An 18,834-nucleotide genomic window follows, 5' to 3' on the forward strand; every position below is an offset into this window, starting at 1 on the left:
CACATTGTGAAAAATAACATCTACCGTACAGTAGACCTATTCTTGTGGGGACCCGGACTGCTGTTCTTTTCTGTGCAGGTAAATGAACTATGCAGGTACATAATTGGAGAGAGGAGGTGAAAAGGAACACACATTTCTGCCTAGAGAATTTTGGGCCTATTGGAACATTATAGTATGTAATGAAAGCTTTTATCAGCATATACTTTTGGTTAAGATCACAGTCTCCCTGATTACCTAGCCTTACATTCACCACATATTGAAGGCATTGTTATTAAGAGTTTGTCTAGTTTAAAGGGAAGATGTCGTAAAAAAATAATAATTTCAATAACTGAAAAAAGTGAGATATTAATATTTTAATGTTTTTTAAATATTTGTTTTTAATTTAGCAAAATATAAAAAAAATATTTTGAAAGCTTGATATTTCTTTATCGTTCCTTTGGGAGACCCAGTCCATGGGTGTTTAGCTTCTGCCTCCGGAGGACACACAAAGTACTACACTTAAAAGTGTATCTCCTCCCTCTGAGCTTATACACCCCCTGGTAGCCAGTCCTAGCCAGTTTACTGCTTTGTGTTCAGGAGGCATACATCCACACATGCATTCTCATCTGATTTGTTTGACTTTTGGAAAGAGTTTGAAGAAAAGCGGGTCCATGTCTGGACTCCCGGCATGTCCTTTCTCACCCCACTGTGTCGGCGGTGTTAAGGTTGATTTACAAGGCTGCAGCCTTATATGCCGCGCTCCTTCACCATCCCTTCTGGGCTCTGGCTTGAGGTGGGAGCCAGCACGGTCTCCATGCCTGGCAGGAGTCCGGTCTCCATCCACAGCCCCTTGAGGATTCTGTTGGACCGGAGCACTCATCCCCAGGGACATGGCCCTGCGTCTCAGCAGCTAAGTACCTGAGACGTTTATGTTGGGGGTCCCGGTTCTTTATTGTAAGGGGAGAGTATGCTGTATGTGATTGTTTTAACTTTTCCGGCGGGTTCTCTAGCTTTTGCCTGAGAACCGCGCCGATGGTGCCTGCTTGTCGGCCTCGCCGCTTAAATTTAGGCCCTGGCTTCGCCGGAGGCCTAGTTTCATTTTCCTGCCCTCGCATGTCACTCATGCAGAGGGACAGGTTCGGCTCCTCCCGGCGGCCGTTCTACACAGGGGAGGGACACTCCCCACTGCTGGGGCGTCCCTCCTTCCCTGCAGGTCTCTATAGCCCTCCAGTTCCCGCTCTTTTATAGGAACGCCCTCTTCTCAGGCAGAGTTCACTCTGCTCTGGGACATCTTGCATTCTGCATCTCTGCTGAGGTGCTGCGACTGGGGGACCGGGCTTCAGGATCTGGAGGGCACATAACACCGCGCTCAGCGGTCTGGTAAGCCACAGCCGGTCTCCGGTTGTGGACCTCTGTATATTCTCCCTGGGGTTCATTCTCTGCAAAGCCCCCACTCCAGCAGCATGTCTCACACAAGGAGCAAGGCTCCAAAGCTTTATTCTGCATGCACTGCATGTAAGCTCCTGCTGCCTGAGCCGAGCACCTATCCACATTGTGATGTCTGCTCTAACTTGGCGGTGCCACAGCCTGGAGTCTCACCCCCAGTGGTCTCTCAGGCTGCTGCTGCTGCACCTGTGATTGAACCCCCGGCCTGGGTAGAGTCCTTTTCTAGGTCCATATCCCAGTCATTTGCTGAGTCCATGGGGCTTTTGTCCAGGACTTTGATGAATATGCATCAGCCCCCCTCACAGGGTGCCTCTAATACTCTTGACAGAGGACTCCTATCCTCTGACCTCCGTCCATCGGAGCTCACGGAGGATTCATCATCTGATCCCAGACCCCGTCCTTCTAAGAGAAGGCGCAGGGTTTCCTCCCCCTCCCCATCCCACGGCTCTGTCTCAAGAGCTGACTCTCAAGATGAGGAGGATGCCCTCACTGGGGGCTCGGAGGCTATGTATCCCATCAAGTTCTCTGAGGGTGACTCAGATCTTAGTGATTTGATTGCTTCTATTAATTCTGTGCTGGATCTCAATCCGCCAGTGTCAGAGGAGCAACTCTCTTTGGCAGAAAAACATCAGTTTACCTCGCCTAAGAGAGTGAAGAGTGTGTTCTTTAACCACTCCAGTTTTCAGACCGCTGTGACCAAACCCAGGGCCTGCCCTGACAAACGCCTTCCAAAGCGTGGTTCTGATGACCGGTTTCCATTTCCACCTGAGGTGGTCAAGGAGTGGTCTCACTCCCCAAAGGTAGACCCTCCGGTGTCTAGGCCATCAGCCCGGACCGTTGTGTCGGTGGCTGACGGCACCTCACTTAAGGATTCCACTGACCGTCAGATTGACCTTCTGGCCAAATCTGTGTATGAAGCTGCGGGGGCCACGTTTTCCCCGACTTTTGCAGCAGTGTGGGCTCTCAAAGCCATCTCTGCTTCTCTAGAGGAGATGCATTCCCTCACCAAGGAATCTATGCCTGAGATGGTTACCTTAACTGCTCAGGCTTCAGCTTTTTTATCCTATGCCATGTCTGCCATGCTGGAGGCTTCTCACCGCACTGCGGTGGCTTCGGCTAATTCCCTCGTTATCCGCAGGATCTTGTGGCTTCGAGAGTGGAAGGCAGATGCTTCTTCCAAGAAGTTTCTTGCTGGGCTCCCTTTTGCTGGGTCCCGGCTGTTCGGAGAACAGCTGGATGAAATCATTAAAGAAGCTACTGGCGGGATGAGTACTTCCATGCCACAAACCAAAACCAGGAAACCTGCCCAGGGTAGGAATCAGTCGAGGTTTCGATCCTTTCGTTCCTCCAACTGGTCATCCTCTAAGCCTTCCGCCTCGTCCGCTAACTCAACCAAGGATCAGAAATCCAACTGGCGCCCAAAAGCGCGTCCACAGAAGACCGCAGGAGGTGCTGCCACTAAGGCAGCCTCCTCGTGACTCTCTGCCCGCTCCGGCAGCGTCCTTAGTCGGTGGTAGGCTCTCCCACTTTGGCGACGCTTGGTTTCAACACGTCTCCAATCAGTGGGTGAGAGATATCATCTCCCACGGCTACAGGATAGAATTCTCTTCCAGCCCGCCAAACAGATTTTTTCTCTCAACTCCCCCTTGCTCCAAGGCCGCCGCCTTCTCACAGGCCGTGGCAGCCTTGCAGGCCAACGGAGTAATTGTACCAGTTCCCGCCCGGGAACGGTTCAGAGGTTTTTACTCAAACCTCTTCCTAGTTCCCAAAAAGGACGGTACCTTCCGGCCCATCCTGGATCTCAAGCTTCTCAACAAGCATGTTCAGGTGCGGCACTTTCGCATGGAGTCTCTGCGATCAGTCATTGCCTCAATGACCCAAGGGGATTTCCTGGCGTCCATCGACATCAGAGATGCCTATCTGCATGTGCCAATTGCAGTTTCACACCAGCGTTGGCTACGTTTTGCAATAGGAGAAGATCATTTCCAATTCGTGGCTCTCCCCTTCGGGTTAGCCACGGCCCCTCGGATATTCAATAAGGTCATGGCAGCAGTGATTGCTGTTCTGCACCTCCAGGGGTTGGCAGTGATTCCTTCCCTGGACGACCTTCTAGTCAAGGCTTCATCCAGCGCAGACTGTCAGCGGAGTGTCTCGTTCACTCTTGCCACTCTAGCCCAATTCGGGTGGCTTGTCAATCTTCCCAAGTCCACTCTGACTCCGACCCAGAGTCTCACGTACCTAGGGATGCAGTTCGAGACTTTGTCGGCTCTAGTGAAGTTGCCCTTAAACAAACAGCTGTCACTCCAGCTGGCGGTGCGCTCTCTTCTGAGGCCCCGCCGTTATACTCTCAGGCATCTGATGCAGGTGCTGGGTCAAATGGTGGCGTCCATGGAGGCTGTTCCCTTTGCCCAGTTCCATCTGCGCCCCCTGCAGCTGGACATTCTCCGCTGTTGGGACAAGTGGCCTTCCTCCTTACACAAGTTAGTGGCTCTGTCACCACGGACCAGGAGCTCCCTTCAGTGGTGGTTTCGGCCCCTCTCCCTGTCCCAAGGGCGCTCCTTCCTGGCCCCGTCCTGGGTGATTCTCACCACGGATGCCAGTCTATCCGGCTGGGGAGCGGTATGTCTCCACCACAGAGCGCAGGGCACTTGGACTCCGTCCGAGTCAGCCCTTTCAATCAATGTGCTGGTAACCAGAGCCGTGCTTCTAGCTCTCCTAGCTTTTCACCACCTGTTGGCGGGCAGGCACATTCGAGTCCAGTCAGACAACGCGACAGCGGTTGCCTACATCAATCACCAAGGCGGGACACGCAGCCGCCTGGCAATGATGGAGGTACAACGCATCCTTCAATGGGCGGAGGACTCCAAGTCCACCATATCCGCAGTCCACATCCCAGGCGTGGACAACTGAGAGGCAGATTATCTCAGCCATCAAAGCGTGGACGGTGGCGAGTGGTCCCTGCACCCGGCAGTGTTTCAGTCAATCTGCCGCAAATGGGGCACTCCGGACGTGGACCTAATGGCATCCCGTCACAACAGCAAAGTTCCTGTTTACGTGGCTCGCTCCAACGATCCTCAGGCCTTCGCCGCGGACGCTCTGGTTCAAGACTGGTCCCAGTTTCGTCTGTCTTACGTGTTTCCCCCTCTAGCTGTCTTGCCCAGAGTCCTGCGCAAGATCAGAATGGAGGGCCGTCGAGTCATCCTCATTGCACTGGACTGGCCCAGGCGAGCATGGTATCCGGACCTGCTCCACCTGTCCGTAGAGAGGCCGTGGCATCTTCCGGACCGTCCAGACCTACTCTCGCAAGGTCCGTTTTTCCGCCCGAATTCTGCGGCTCTCAAATTGACGGCGTGGCTCTTGAGTCTTGGATTTTGACGGCTTCTGGTATTCCTCCTGAAGTCATCTCCACTATGACTCGGGCCCGTAAGTCTTCCTCCGCTAAGATCTATCACAGGACTTGGAAAATTTTCCTGTCCTGGTGTCGCTCTACCGGCCATCCTCCTTGGCCATTCTCTTTGCCGACCCTTCTGTCTTTTCTGCAGTCCGGTCTGCAGCTAGGACTGTCCCTCAACTCTCTCAAGGGACAAGTCTCAGCTCTGTCAGTTCTGTTCCAGCGGCGTCTTGCTCGGCTGGCTCAGGTCCGCACCTTCATGCAAGGCGCGTCTCACATCATTCCGCCTTATCGGCGGCCCTTGGTTCCCTGGGACCTTAACTTGGTCCTCACGGTATTGCAGAAACCCCCTTTTGAGCCTCTTAGGGAGGTTTCTTTGTGTCGTCTTTCTAGGAAGGTGGCCTTTCTGGTTGCCATAACTTCTCTCAGGAGAGTTTCTGATTTGGCTGCACTCTCTTCGGAGTCACCTTTTTTAGTTTTTCATCAAGACAAGGTGGTTCTCCGTCCGACTCCGGACTTTCTTCCTAAGGTGGTCTCTCCTTTCCACCTTAACCAGGACATTACCCTACCTTCCTTCTGTCCGGCTCCTGTTCATCGCTTTGAAAAAGCGCTGCATACTTTAGATCTGGTGCGTGCTCTCCGGATCTATGTGTCTCGCACCGCTGCGCTTAGGCGGTGCACCTCTCTTTTTGTGCTAACCACAGGTCGGCGCAAGGGCCTCCCTGCTTCTAAGCCGACCTTAGTCCGTTGGATTAGATCGACCATTTCGGACGCCTACCAGAGTACTCAGGTGCCTCCCCCGCCGGGGATCAAAGCACACTCGACCAGAGCTGTCGGTGCCTCTTGGGCTTTTAGGCACCAGGCTACGGCTCAACAAGTCTGTCAGGCTGCCACTTGGACTAGCCTGCATACCTTCTCGAAGCACTACCAAGTGCATGCTCATGCTTCGGCAGATGCGAGCTTGGGCAGACGCATCCTTCAGGCGGCTGTCGCCCATTTGTGAAGTTAGTTTCTGCCTACTTCTTAGTTTTTCTGTTTATTCCCACCCAGGGACTGCTTTGGAACGTCCCAAGGTCTGGGTCTCCCAAAGGAACGATAAAGAAAAAGAGAATTTTGTTTACTTACCGTAAATTCTTTTTCTTATAGTTCCGTATTGGGAGACCCAGCACCCTCCCTGTTGCCTGTTGGCAATTTCTTGTTCCGCGTGTTATCACCGGCTGTTGTTGTGGACTGAGTCTCCGGTTGTTCCGGCTCTTGCTCTGTTCTACTTGTGGGTGGCTATTCTCCTTCAGCTTTTGCACTAAACTGGCTGGGACTGGCTCACCAGGGGGTGTATAAGCTCAGAGGGAGGAGCTACACTTTTAAGTGTAGTACTTTGTGTGTCCTCCGGAGGCAGAAGCTAAACACCCAAGGTCTGGGTCTCCCAATACGGAACTATAAGAAAAAGAATTTACGGTAAGTAAACAAAATTCTCTTTTTTTCCACTCTAAGAGGAGCAGCAGCTGAAAACCTACTATACAACTAGCTCACATTACAACAACAGTAAAAGTGGGCAGAATCTGCTCTCCTGTGTGTGATGTCACACCTCGCCTTCCCCTTCTGGGTGTTTACAAAAGGATAAGGGAGGATGACGTTTAGGATCACAGTGCGGAGCCATTTTGTTGGTGACCACAAAGTGATCCTAATATGTCTAAAGTGTGGCATAGTGCCCCACTGTATACTGTGCCCCACTGTATACTGTGCCCCACTTTATACTGTGCCCCACTTTATACTATGCCCCATAAACTCTGCCCCCATATTCCTGTGCCCCACTGTATACCATGCACCATATACTCTGCCCCCAGAGTGCTGAGAGGCGGAACTGCTGAAAACACCAGGCTGACAAAAGTAGCTGCCGGCCAGGATCAGAGGTCCGAGGTGACATGCTGCGAGGAGGGATGATCTGCAGCCTGACCCCAGCAGTGCACTACAGATGTCAGGGCGCGATCACCACTCCCAGCCGCATGCACTCACCTCAGACCAGCGCCCCTGGCAGCCTCTCCTGTCAGCCTGGTGTCTGTTCCTCCCATCAGCGATCACAGTACAGAGCAGTGAGGAACTGTCAGGAGTAGAGGCCCGAGGTGAGTACACGAGAGGGGGGGGGGAGCACACAGGATCAGTTAGGGTGCAATCACCGCTGTCTGGCACTGGTACTCACCCCATCCCGAGCGGGTGACAGGGGGAACATGGAGCTGTGGGCTCCACAAAGATAGTAGCAGTTGCCTCCCAGAGCTGTGATCTGGACAGCCCAGGGGGAGTGTCCAGCTCACAGCAGGGAGCTCTCAGTGTTAAATATAGGGTCTGAGCGCGACTATCAGTCCCAGTGCACAGGTGCTGCCATATTTTAGGTGAGAAACTTTCGTTACTCCAAGTTGGCAGCCCCCAGTGTTTCAGTAAAAATAGAATTAAATAAAAACTAAATAAACAATGAGTTTAATTTTGTATTAAAAATAATTGCTTCCATAATCACTATTATTAATGCAAAAATTAAAAAAGTGAGCCCTTCCCTTTAATGACATGTTGAAATTCTCTATTATCGGCATGTGAGATAATGTAAGTGATGAGTCCCTCATTGGTGACCTCCACCAGTTCATCTAAATGGTCTCTATTTAATTCTACTTCCTTTGCATTGGCCAGCCAATAAAGCTTCCATCACCAAAATTAGATGTTCACCAGGTCTGCCTGAAGTCCTCGGAGATAGACGACCCGTGTAAAATTATCAGCAGTTTGCTAAATCTGATCGATTTGTGTTTGTCACATGTTACTTACTAAAAAGCTTTACGATATTTCTTCTGTTATTCCTTTATGAACTATAACATGGTATTTTACTGATCTGACCCCATCTATGTGATAGAAGAGATGAATCCAGCGAGCCAAGGTTGTAGTAGATAAAAAGTTTCTATAGTTTTTATTTCAATCATATTAAAAAAAGTCTTTGTCCATAGCAGCATAAATGATGACAGACAGAGGTAGGAAAAGTGATACATTCTCGTATTAACATTAATCATAATGGGTTTTTGTTTTTTGTTTTGTTTGGTTTTTTTTGCAGTTGATGTCCGCCTTCCATTTCAAGCTGAAATGTTTGTTCAAAATGTCATACTAGTTTTCTTTTGTCTCGGAGTTATATCTGGTGTCTTCCCATGGTTCCTGTTGGCTGTCGGACCACTTATCATTTTGTTCACCATTTTGCACGTTGTTTCCAGGCAAGTACTATGCTGCAGACATTTCTGGTACTGTGATAAGCTCGTATTACACGGGTACATTTTGGGTTTATGTTGATCTACTTAAAGGTTATCCAGGATTAGAATAGAAGGATTGGCTTTTTTTCTTTTCCAGCATGAGAATCATGTATCCGTGGATGTTATCTGGTATTGCAGCTTATCCTTTTAGATTCAAATGGAGAAGATTTGCAATACTAGACTCCGTCCACAGAGATGTAGCATAGGTTTTACGATTCAATGTTATGCTGTTAAACTACAGTAGTCCCAAGCATTGAACAATGATATTTTCTCAGCTGTCATTAGGATGCACATACATAACTATTTGGTTAACACATTCTATCACTGTAAAGCTATTATCCCTTAAGTTCCTCTACCATTATTGTATGGCACACAATTGATGTCCAGAGTGAAAAAAAGGTTTTAATCACTCCTGCAATTGGGAAGCAAGTGAAAAATGGGCTTAGTCTGAATAAAGGGGAAGAATCACCAGGATTTTCCTATATAACCTAAAGCCAGTGCTGTACTACCACTATCAGGCTGACTCTATACATACCTTTAGAGGTCAGCTCGGATGTTTAGGTTTTGAAATCCAAGAAAGTAAAGTTTATAAAATAATCAGCTTCTTGTGTGACAGCAGCTGAAGAGCAGGTAATATCTGGGGGGGAGGTATTCATAGTTATCTTCTACTTCTGTTAGAATTAGCATTAGTATTCTACAATCAATTTAAGTTTTCACTTGCAGGACCTGTGTGAGGTCATACCCATGTGATTATAAGGGGCGGGGCCTCAGACGACAATGCTGATATTAGGGAGGAACATTTTTCTGTTGGCTGAGGCCTCACCCCTTCTGGTCACATGGGTATGACCTCAGCCCAGGTCCTGGAAGAGAAAAGTTAAATCGATTGTATAATACTTATGCTAATTCTAACAGGGGGAGGGGGTAACTATGAATACCCCCCAAATATTATCTGGTCCTCAGCTGCTGTCACTCAAGAAGCTGGTGATTTTATAAACTTTCGTGGATTTCAAAACCTAAATATCCGAGCTGACCACTACAGGTATGTATAGAATCAGCCTGATAGTGGCAGTATAGCACTCCCTTTAGGTTATATATGAAAATCCTGGTGATTGGTGTGCTTTAAAGGGTCGGAGTAATGTCTGGTACCTGTTGTTAAACATGTGAAGTATGCCCTGACCATTGCCTGTAAATATTATGTAAGAACATGGAAGGAAAAGGATTTTTAAGGAGTCACTCCCATCTTATATCCTGTGGCTGTGCCATAAGCATCTGCTGAATGCCAGCCAAACTCCCGGGACCCACATGAGTTCCCAGTCCACATTTCATAGTCGCTGTGAATGGAATAGTCACCTCATACATCCGACATCCAAGGCCGTTCCAGATGCAGCTGATTAATCTCTTATGGTACGTGCGCTCAGCTGTTTTTAGAACTTCCATAGAAGTGACTTAAGAAAGCTGCACTTGCGTTGCCACCTTTCCAGTTATACTGGCTATGAAATGGGGAGCTGTGAGCCCTGGTCTACAGAGCATTTCCGGTCTCAGCATCTGTGGATCTAAATTGGAAATTCCCCTTTGAAATTATAAATTAAAAGTAAAAACAGGAACACAATTTTTTTACAGTTGTTAAATGATGTTATGTAGTGGTCATAAAACCAGATATAATATACCTATTAATATATGTACCTCTGATAACCTGATACTTTATTTTTCACAAACTGCAGAAAAAATGGTATTAGTTAATAATAATCAGAATTTTATTTCTATAGCGCCAACATATTCCGCAGCACTTTACAATTGAGGAGGACATGTGCAGACAATAAAGACAATACAAAGTAACACATCGTTAAAGAGAGTGAGGGTCCTGCTCACAAGCTTACAATCTATAATCTATTAGTTAATCACTAAGCCTATATATACCTCTAAATGAACGTACAACTATAAAAATAGGCTACAAATCCTGAGAAGCAATACCAGGCCTTTGTCATCAAATGATTAGACAGCCTGTAATATGGTGTCAAGAATTATGCAAATAGTTATTATTTATTAGTGAAATTAACATATATACTGTTCATCTTTTACAGAGTGTTCATTCGGGAGCTGAAGAGACTGGATAACATTACGCAAAGTCCATTCTTGTCACACATAACATCTAGTATTCAAGGACTTTCCACTATTCACGCATACAGCAAAGGGCATGAGTTTCTGCACAGGTCGGTGTTCTTTTGCCCTTGACCTTGTATTTTCTTTAGGTCATTGAGCTTTATACAGCCGCTGCTGATGGTTATGGATAGTTGATGTTCATCGAAGGCTGTAGTAATTTCTTGTCTTGGTTGATCTTTGGTTCTCTTAGATTTTTGTACTTACTTTTCAGATATCAGGAGTTGTTGGACAATAACCAGGCCCCCTTCTATCTGTTTAACTGTGCCATGCGCTGGCTGGCCATTCGTCTGGACATAATCAGTATATCCCTCATCACCGTTACTGGCCTCATGATTGTTTTAATGCATGGGGAGATTTCTCCAGCATATGCCGGACTTGCTATGTCGTACGCTGTACAGGTTAGTGAAGGATTTATTGCGTTGATTTCTATTGTGATATTCTCCTATCCTGGACAGGCATTTATATTCCACACTGGTTGGTCTTTGTATGAAGGGACAAGTCTGTTCAGCTTTATGACTGCATGGCAGATTTTACCCTATGTCACTACCTGAGCAGTGGCTTGCCATTGTTCTGATATTTCATAATTGTGTTGCAGTATTTTCCTGCAATTTGATGTATTTCATAACAAGCAAGTTGTATCATTAAATCATGTCAAGACATTACTTACCAAGAAGCAGTTACACAGAACCATGTCCATCATTAAAGGGGTTGTCCCACTAACAAAGTACATTTTAATCAATAAATCTTAGAAGAAAAATAAGTTCCACAAATGGATATGTCGCAGGAACATTTTTTAACACATCCAATTGTTGAATTTTTTAATTCCAATATCTATTGATTTAAATATACTTTATTGTAGGACAACCCCTTTTAAGGAATTGTCCTACCCACAGGATATGCCATAAATGTTCAGAAGATGCAGGTCCTACTCCTGGGATCCACATCTTGAGAACATGATAATATCACAGGCTGTCAGGAGTAGAGCGGTGCCTTAAAACACTTATCTCTCTCCATTTTATTCTCTGATTATTGTATAAATGTCCCATATATATAGGTAAACTCATGAAAACTATTTTTTTCTATCGCTTCATTGGGTACACAGGAAATCAAGAGTTTTATGCTGCTGACACTAGAGAAGAAAAAAATTAGCTCTTCCTCCGTAGAGCCTGAAGTGCAGGGAGGGAAGGCGACCCAGATTTTTACCAGCCACCTGACAGGTAGCTCTCAGGATGTCTGATAATTATCTCCCATTCTCATTCTGAAGAGAGCTGAAATATATATTTCTTCGTCGCTCCATTGGGAGACCCAGACGATTGGGTGTATAGCTACTGCCTCCGGAGGCCACACAAAGCATTACACTAAAAAGTGTAAGGCCCCTCCCCTTCTGGCTATACACCCCCAGTGGGATCACTGGCTCACCAGTTTTCGGCTTTGTGCGAAGGAGGTCAGACATCCACGCATAGCTCCACTGTTTAGTCAGCAGTAGCTGCTGACTATATCGGATGGAAGAAAAGAGGGCCCATATGGGGCCCCCAGCATGCTCCCTTCTCACCCCACTGGTGGTTTGTAAGGTTGAGGTACCTATTGCTGGTACGGCGGCTGGAGCCCACATGCTGTTTTCCTTCCCCATCCCCCTGAGGGGCTCTGAGGAAGTGGGATCTTACCGGCCCCAAAGCCCTGAGGCCGGGCTCCATCCACAGACCCATTGAACCTGCTGGATGTGGAGCGGGAGTGCCGTTCAGGGACATGGCCCTGCACCATTCAGGTACTCTGTGTCCCCGTACACACAGGCACAGCACACTCCAGACTTGCTGGGTGTGCTAGTGCGCCGGGGACAGTAAAGGGTTACAGTCACTGCAGCCTAGCTGAGTGACTTTATTATTGGGAACTACCGCGCCGGACGCTCCGGGAGCGGCGGCGCGGCTGGGACTTGTAGTGCGCCGGGGACTTAGCGCCGACCGCACTTTTACGGCGGCGGCGCTTATAAATCCAGTCCCCGGCTTTTGCGGCCTAGCTCCGCTTCGTTCCCGCCCCCACCCTGTCAATCAGGGTAGGGGAGAGACGCTGTACAATCAGCAGCGCCGAGGGCTGGAGCCTTATTTACATGCTCCAGCCCTCTCACTAGACACTGTGGGACGCCGGTTTCCCGCTCTGACTTGGGGCACGCCCACGGCCCGCCCCTACTCACACGAGCTGGAGAAGGACGCCGGCAGCCATTCCTGCAGCCCGAGCTGAGAGAACGGACTCTGGGCAACCAGGCACAGGACTAGGGCGACCACACACCCGCTTATAGGCGGGCGGTAAGCGGCACCTGGGGTGCTGACACTAAATACCGCAGTTTGTCTATTTGTATTTTAAGCTTACACTGCATAGGTCGCTATTTTGGGCTATATGCCCTCTTAGATGGCGACACATCAGCAGCAGGAAAGCATGGGTGCTAAGGCACAGGCTTTCTATGCTGCTTGTATTGCACGTACTGAAGTGTTCATGTGTATTTATGCTTGTATGCTATACACTGCACTGTACGGTCGCTAGTCTTGGCTATATTCGCCATAGAATGGCTAGACTACAGCAGCAGAAAAGCAAGGGTGCTGAGGCACAGGTTTTTTTCTATGCTGCTTGTATTGCAGGTGTTGCAGTGTTCATTTGTACTTATGCTTGTATGCTATACATTGCACTGTATGGTCGCTATTCTGGGCTATATTCCCCTAGATGGCTAGTCTACAGCAGCAGAAAAGCAGGCTTTCTATGCTGCTTGTATTGCATGTGCTGCAGTGTTCATTTGTACTTTATGCTTGTATGATATACATTGCACTGTACGGTCGCCATTCTTGGCTCTATAAGTCGGCAGCAGCATATAAGCAACACAGGCTTTCGATGCTGTTTTTACTGCATGTGATACTGTTCCACGGCACTGCTCCCCATTGTGTGCAATGCTCCCCTGTAGCACTTGGTCAGCCGGGGTCTCTACTTGACGTGGCCAAAAGAACCACCTCTCAACCCTGTCCAAGGACAGGGACGGAGTTGCAATGGCATAGAGACTTGCAGTCCGGACAGGCCATGGGCAATCTGGATCATTGCTCCCTGGCCACCCTCACTTGGAATAAAATCGGTGCTCCGGGGGGGTCCCAGGAGGCTCTCTGTATGATGAGGCAGACGTAGCTCATCAGGACTTTGATCCTGACACCGCTCTCACTCCGGATACACCGGATGGTGACGCCATAAGGAATGATCCTATAGCGTCCATCAATGGAATGTTGGATCTTTTCTCCCTCAGCTCCCCCAGCGGAGGAGTCAGCTTCACAGCAGGAGAAGTCCCATTTCAGTAGCTCAAACGTATATTGAGTATTGTTCTGGCCACGCTGACTTCAGAGAAGCAGTCCAGGAACACCACGCTTCCCAGATAAGCGTTTTTCTCCAAACGTATTAAGGATACACGTTATCACTTTCCCCCTGACGTGGTCAGGCGTTGGACCCAGGGTCCAAAGGTGGATTCTCCAATCTCCAGGCTTGCGGCTAGAGCCATAGTTGCAGTGGAGATGGGACTTCACTTTCAGATGCCATTGACAGACAGATGGACTCTGGTTGAAATCTGTCTATGAGGCTATCGGCGTGTCGGTTGCTCCGGCATTCACAGCCGTATGGGCACCCTAAGCTTTTCAGCTGTTCTTGCGCAGCTGGTCTTGAGCACAGGTACATCTGTGCCGCAGGGGCGTCCGTAACCTCGCAATGTCTGCATTGCGACTTACCCTATTAATGCTGTCCTGGAAGGACAGTCGAGGTTTCGGTCCTTCCCAGGCTCGGGCAGGTCCCAATTGTCCTCGTCCAAAAGGGCTGAAAAGCCTCAGAGGGGCTCAGCTGCCGGCCGGGCTCAATCACGCCCAAGGAAGGCAGCCGGAGGAACCGCTACCAAGGCGGTCTCCTCATGACTCTCAGCTCTCTCATCTTTCCGCATCCGCGGTTGATGGCAGACTCGCTCGCCTTTGGCGACATTTAGCTGCCACAGGTCACAGACCGGTGGGTGAGGGACAGTGTGCCCACGCGCACAGGACAGAGTTCTGTTCTCGTCCTCCGACTCGATTCTTCAGAACGTCCCCACCTCCCCACCGAGCAGATGCTCTTCTGCAGGCAGAAGGAGTGGTAATCCCGGTTCCTCTTCAGGAACAAGACACGGTTTTCCTCCAATCTGGTTGTGGTGCCAAACAAGGATGGCTCTTTCCGTTCCGTTCTGGACCTAAAACTGCTCAACAAGCACGTGGAGGCCAGGCGGTTCCGGATGATACCCTCCGCTCCGTCATTGCCTCAATGTCTCAAGGAAATTTCCTAGCATCAATAGACATCAAAGATGCTTATCTCCACGTGCCGATTGCTACAGAGCACCAATGTTTTTCTACATTTCGTGATAGGAAACGACCATCTTCAGTTCGTAGCTCTGCCATTCGGGCTGGCGACAGCCCCACGGGTGTTCGCCAAGGTCATGACGGCAGTGGTAGCAGTCTTGCACTCACAGGGACACTCTGTGATCCCTTACTTGGACGATCTACTTGTCAAGGCACCCTCTCAAGAGGCATGCCAACTCAGCCTGAATGTTGCGCTGGAGACTCTCCAGACGTTCGGGTGGATCATCAACTTCTCAAAGTCAAACCTGTCACGACCCAATCACTAACGTATCTTGGCATGGAGTTTCATACCCTCTCAGCGGTAGTGAAGCTTCCGCTGGACAAGCAGCGGTCACTACAGACTGGGGTGCAGACTCTCCTTCAAGGTCAGTCGCACTCCTTAAGACGCCTCATGCACTTCCTCGGGAAGATAGTGGCGGCAATGGAGGCGGTTCCGTTTGCGCAGTTTCATCTGCGTCCACTTCAATGGGACATTCTCCGCCAATGAGACGGGAAGTCAACATCCCTGTACAGGAAAGTATCCCTTTCACAGACGGCAAGGACTCTCTGCAATGGTGGCTTCTTCCCACCTCATTATCACAGGGAAGATCCTTCCTACCACCGTCTTGGGCGGTGGTCACGACAGACGCGAGTCTGTCAGGGTGGGGAGCGGTTTTTCTCCACCACAGGGCTCAGGGTCCGTGGACTCAGCAGGAGTCCACCCTTCAGATCAATGTTCTGGTAATCAGAGCAGTGTATCTTGCCCTACTAGCCTTCCAGCAGTGGCTGGAAGGAAGGCAGATCCGAATTCAGTCGGACAACTCCACAGCGGTGGCATACATCAATCACCAAGGAGGGACACGCAGTCGGCAAGCCTTCCAGGAAGTCCGGCGGATTCTGATGTGGGTGGATGCCACGGCCTCCACCATATCCGCAGTTCACATCCCCGGCGTAGAAAACTGGGAGGCAGACTTCCTCAGTCGCCAGGGCATGGACGCAGGGGAATGGTCCCTTCACCCGGACGTGTTTCAGGAAATCTGTCGCCGCTGGGGAAGGCCGGACGTCGACCTAATGGCGTCCCGGCACAACAACAAGGTCCCAACCTTCATGGCACGGTCTCGCGATCAAAGAGCGCTGGCGGCAGACGCCCTAGTGCAAGATTGGTCGCAGTTCCGGCTCCCTTATGTGTTTCCACCTCTGGCACCCTTGCCCAGAGTGCTACGCAAGATCAGATCCGATTGCAGCCGCGTCATACTCGTCGCCCCAGACTGGCCGAGGAGGGCGTGGTATCCGGATCTGTGGCAGCTCACGGTCGGCCAACCGTGGGCACTACCAGACCGACCAGACTTACTGTCCCAAGAGCCGTTTTTCCATCGGAATTCTGCGGCCCTGAACCTGACTGTGTGGCCATTGAGTCCTGGATCCTAGCGTCTTCAGGATTATTCCACGGGGTCGTTGCCACCATGAGACAGGCTAGGAAGCCCACGTCCGCTAAGAACCACAGAACGTGGAGGATATTCTTATCCTGGTGCTCTGCTCAGGGAGTGTCTCCCTGGCCATTTGCATTGCCTACCTTTCTTTCTTTCCTGCTATCTGGGTTAGAAAAAGGTTTGGCGCTCGGCTCCCTTAAAGGTCAGGTATCGGCGCTATCCGTCTTTTTTCAGAGGCGTTTGGCACGCCTTCCTATGATGCGCACGTTCCTACAGGGGGTTTGCCATATCGTTCCCCCGTACAAGCGGCCGTTAGATCCATGGGATCTGAACAGGGTACTAGTTGCCCTCCAGAAGCCGCCCTTCGAGCCTCTGAGGGAGGTTTCACTTTCTAGACTATCCCAGAACGTGGCTTTTCTGGTAGCGATCACATCTCTTCGGAGAGTGTCTGAGCTGGCAGCGCTGTCATCCAAGACTCCCTTCCTGGTCTTCCACCAGGACAAGGTTGTGCTGCGCCCCATTCAGGAGTTTCTCCCGAAGGTGGTATCCTCTTTTCATCTTAATCAGGATATCTCCTTGCCTTCGTTTTGTCCTCATGCAGTTCATCGGTATGAGAAGGATTTACATTTGTTAGATCTGGTGAGAGCACTCAGAATCTACATTTCCCGCACGGCGCCCTTGCGCCGTTCGGATGCACTCTTTGTCCTTGTCGCTGGTCAGCGCAAAGGGTCGCAGGCTTCTAAGGCCGCCCTGGCTCGATGGATCAAGGAACCAATTCTTGAAGCCTACCGTTCTGCTGGGCTTCCGGTTCCATCAGGGCTGAAGGCCCATTCAACCAGAGCCGTGGGTGCTTCCTGGGCATTACGACACCAGGCTACGGCTCAACAGGTGTGCCAGGCAGCTACCTGGTCGAGTCTGCACACTTTCACCAAACATTATCAGGTGCATACCTATGCTTCGGCGGACGCCAGCCTAGGTAGAAGAGTCCTGCAGGCGGCAGTTGCCTCCCCGTAGGGGAGGGCTGTCTTCGCAGCTCTAACATGAGGTATTTCTTTACCCACCCAGGGACAGCTTTTGGACGTCCCAATCGTCTGGGTCTCCCAATGGAGCGACGAAGAAGAAGGGAATTTTGTTACTTACCGTAAATTCCTTTTCTTCTAGCTCCTATTGGGAGACCCAGCACCCGCCCTGTTGTCCTTCGGGATTTTTGGGTTGTTTCGGGTACACATGTTGTTCATGTTGAACGGTTTTTCAGTTCTCCGATGTTACTCGGAGTGAATTTGTTTAAACCAGTTATTGGCTTTCCTCCTTCTTGCTTTTGCACTAAAACTGGTGAGCCAGTGATCCCACTGGGGGTGTATAGCCAGAAGGGGAGGGGCCTTACACTTTTTAGTGTAATGCTTTGTGTGGCCTCCGGAGGCAGTAGCTATACACCCAATCGTCTGGGTCTCCCAATAGGAGCTAGAAGAAAAGGAATTTACGGTAAGTAACAAAATTCCCTTCTTCTTTATCGTTCCTATGGGAGACCCAAACCATGGGTGTATAGCTTCTGCCTCCGGAGGACACACAAAGTACTACACTCAAACGTGTAGCTCCTCCCTCCTAGCATATACACCCCCTGCTAGCCAGTCCTAGCCAGTTCAATGCTTTGTGTTTCAGGAGGTCACACACACATGCATTCTCTGATTTTTGATTTTTGATTTTTTTCTTTGGATCAAAGATTTGGAAGCAAAGCGGGTCCAGTCTGGACTCCCGGCATGTCCCTTCTCACCCCACTGTGTCGGCGGTGCTGTTAAGGTTGATTTTCCAAGGCTGGAGCCTTCACATGCCGCGCTCCTTCAACACCCTCTGAGAGGCTCTGGTTTGAAGTGGGAGCCAACACGGTTCTCACTGCTTTGCAGGAGACCGGTCTCCATCCACAGCCCTGTTCAGGATCCTGTCGGACGGAGCGCTTATCCCCCAGGGACCTGGCACCTGCGTCTCACAAGCTAAGTACATGAGACGTTATTACCACAGAAAGTGGTCTTTCCAGGGGTCCTTTATACTTTATTTTGTGGGGAGAGTGTGTTTTATGTTTGTGTTAACATTTCCGGCCGGTTCTCCAGTTTTCACTGGAGAACCGCGCCGATGGTGCCTGCACGCCGGCCGCATGTTTAAATCTAGGCCCCGGCTTCGCCTGAGGCCTAGTTTCGGTTTCCACTGCCTCTGCTTGTCAGTCACGCAGAGAGACAGGATGGCTCCGCCCAGCGGCTGTGCAGCACAGGGAAGGGACACTCCTCACTGAGGAAGGATTCCCTCCCCTGTCTACCTCATTTGCCGCTCTCAGAGTAGGCCCCGCCCCCTCTCCTCGCTCCGGTCGCCATTTTCTCAGCGTTCTCTGTGCCTGCATAGGCACAGAGATTCCACATTGTGACAAGTGGGGGCCTGGGCTGAGGGACTGGGGGCACAAAAATGTCTATTAAACGGCCTAGCAGCCACAACCTCCGGTTTGTGCAGCTGCTTATTTTATCTGTTATATACTCTGCTGGGGGCCACTCTGGTCAGAGCCCCCACCTCTGCAGCATGTCTCACATCAGAGCAAGGCTGCAGGGCTGTGTTTATTTTACACTGTATGAAGACTCGTACGGCCTGTACCGAGCACATAGACACAGGAGACGCAGAGTCAGCCTGGAGGCTCATCAGTAGTCCCTCCAGCTGCTCCGGCTTCGGTGGCTGAACCCCCGGTTTGGGCAGAATCCGCTCTTTCCAGGGGATGACTGTCCCGGACTCTG

At 50.0% G+C, this 18,834-nt stretch overlaps 1 protein-coding gene across 1 annotated transcript in view; it reads left to right on the plus strand.

Annotated features, from left to right (window-relative positions):
• ABCC5 (ATP binding cassette subfamily C member 5) overlaps window positions 1-18,834 on the plus strand; it is a 209,198-nt gene that overhangs the window by 150,579 nt on the left and 39,785 nt on the right. Inside the window, exons 21-23 of the mRNA XM_075340366.1 lie at window positions 7,905-8,058; window positions 10,176-10,304; window positions 10,466-10,652. Coding sequence (XP_075196481.1) covers window positions 7,905-8,058; window positions 10,176-10,304; window positions 10,466-10,652 — 470 coding nt within the window. The remainder of the gene's footprint in view (window positions 1-7,904; window positions 8,059-10,175; window positions 10,305-10,465; window positions 10,653-18,834) is intronic.

Source organism: Anomaloglossus baeobatrachus, chromosome 3, assembly GCF_048569485.1.
Source record: "Anomaloglossus baeobatrachus isolate aAnoBae1 chromosome 3, aAnoBae1.hap1, whole genome shotgun sequence".
Taxonomy (NCBI): domain Eukaryota; kingdom Metazoa; phylum Chordata; class Amphibia; order Anura; family Aromobatidae; genus Anomaloglossus; species Anomaloglossus baeobatrachus.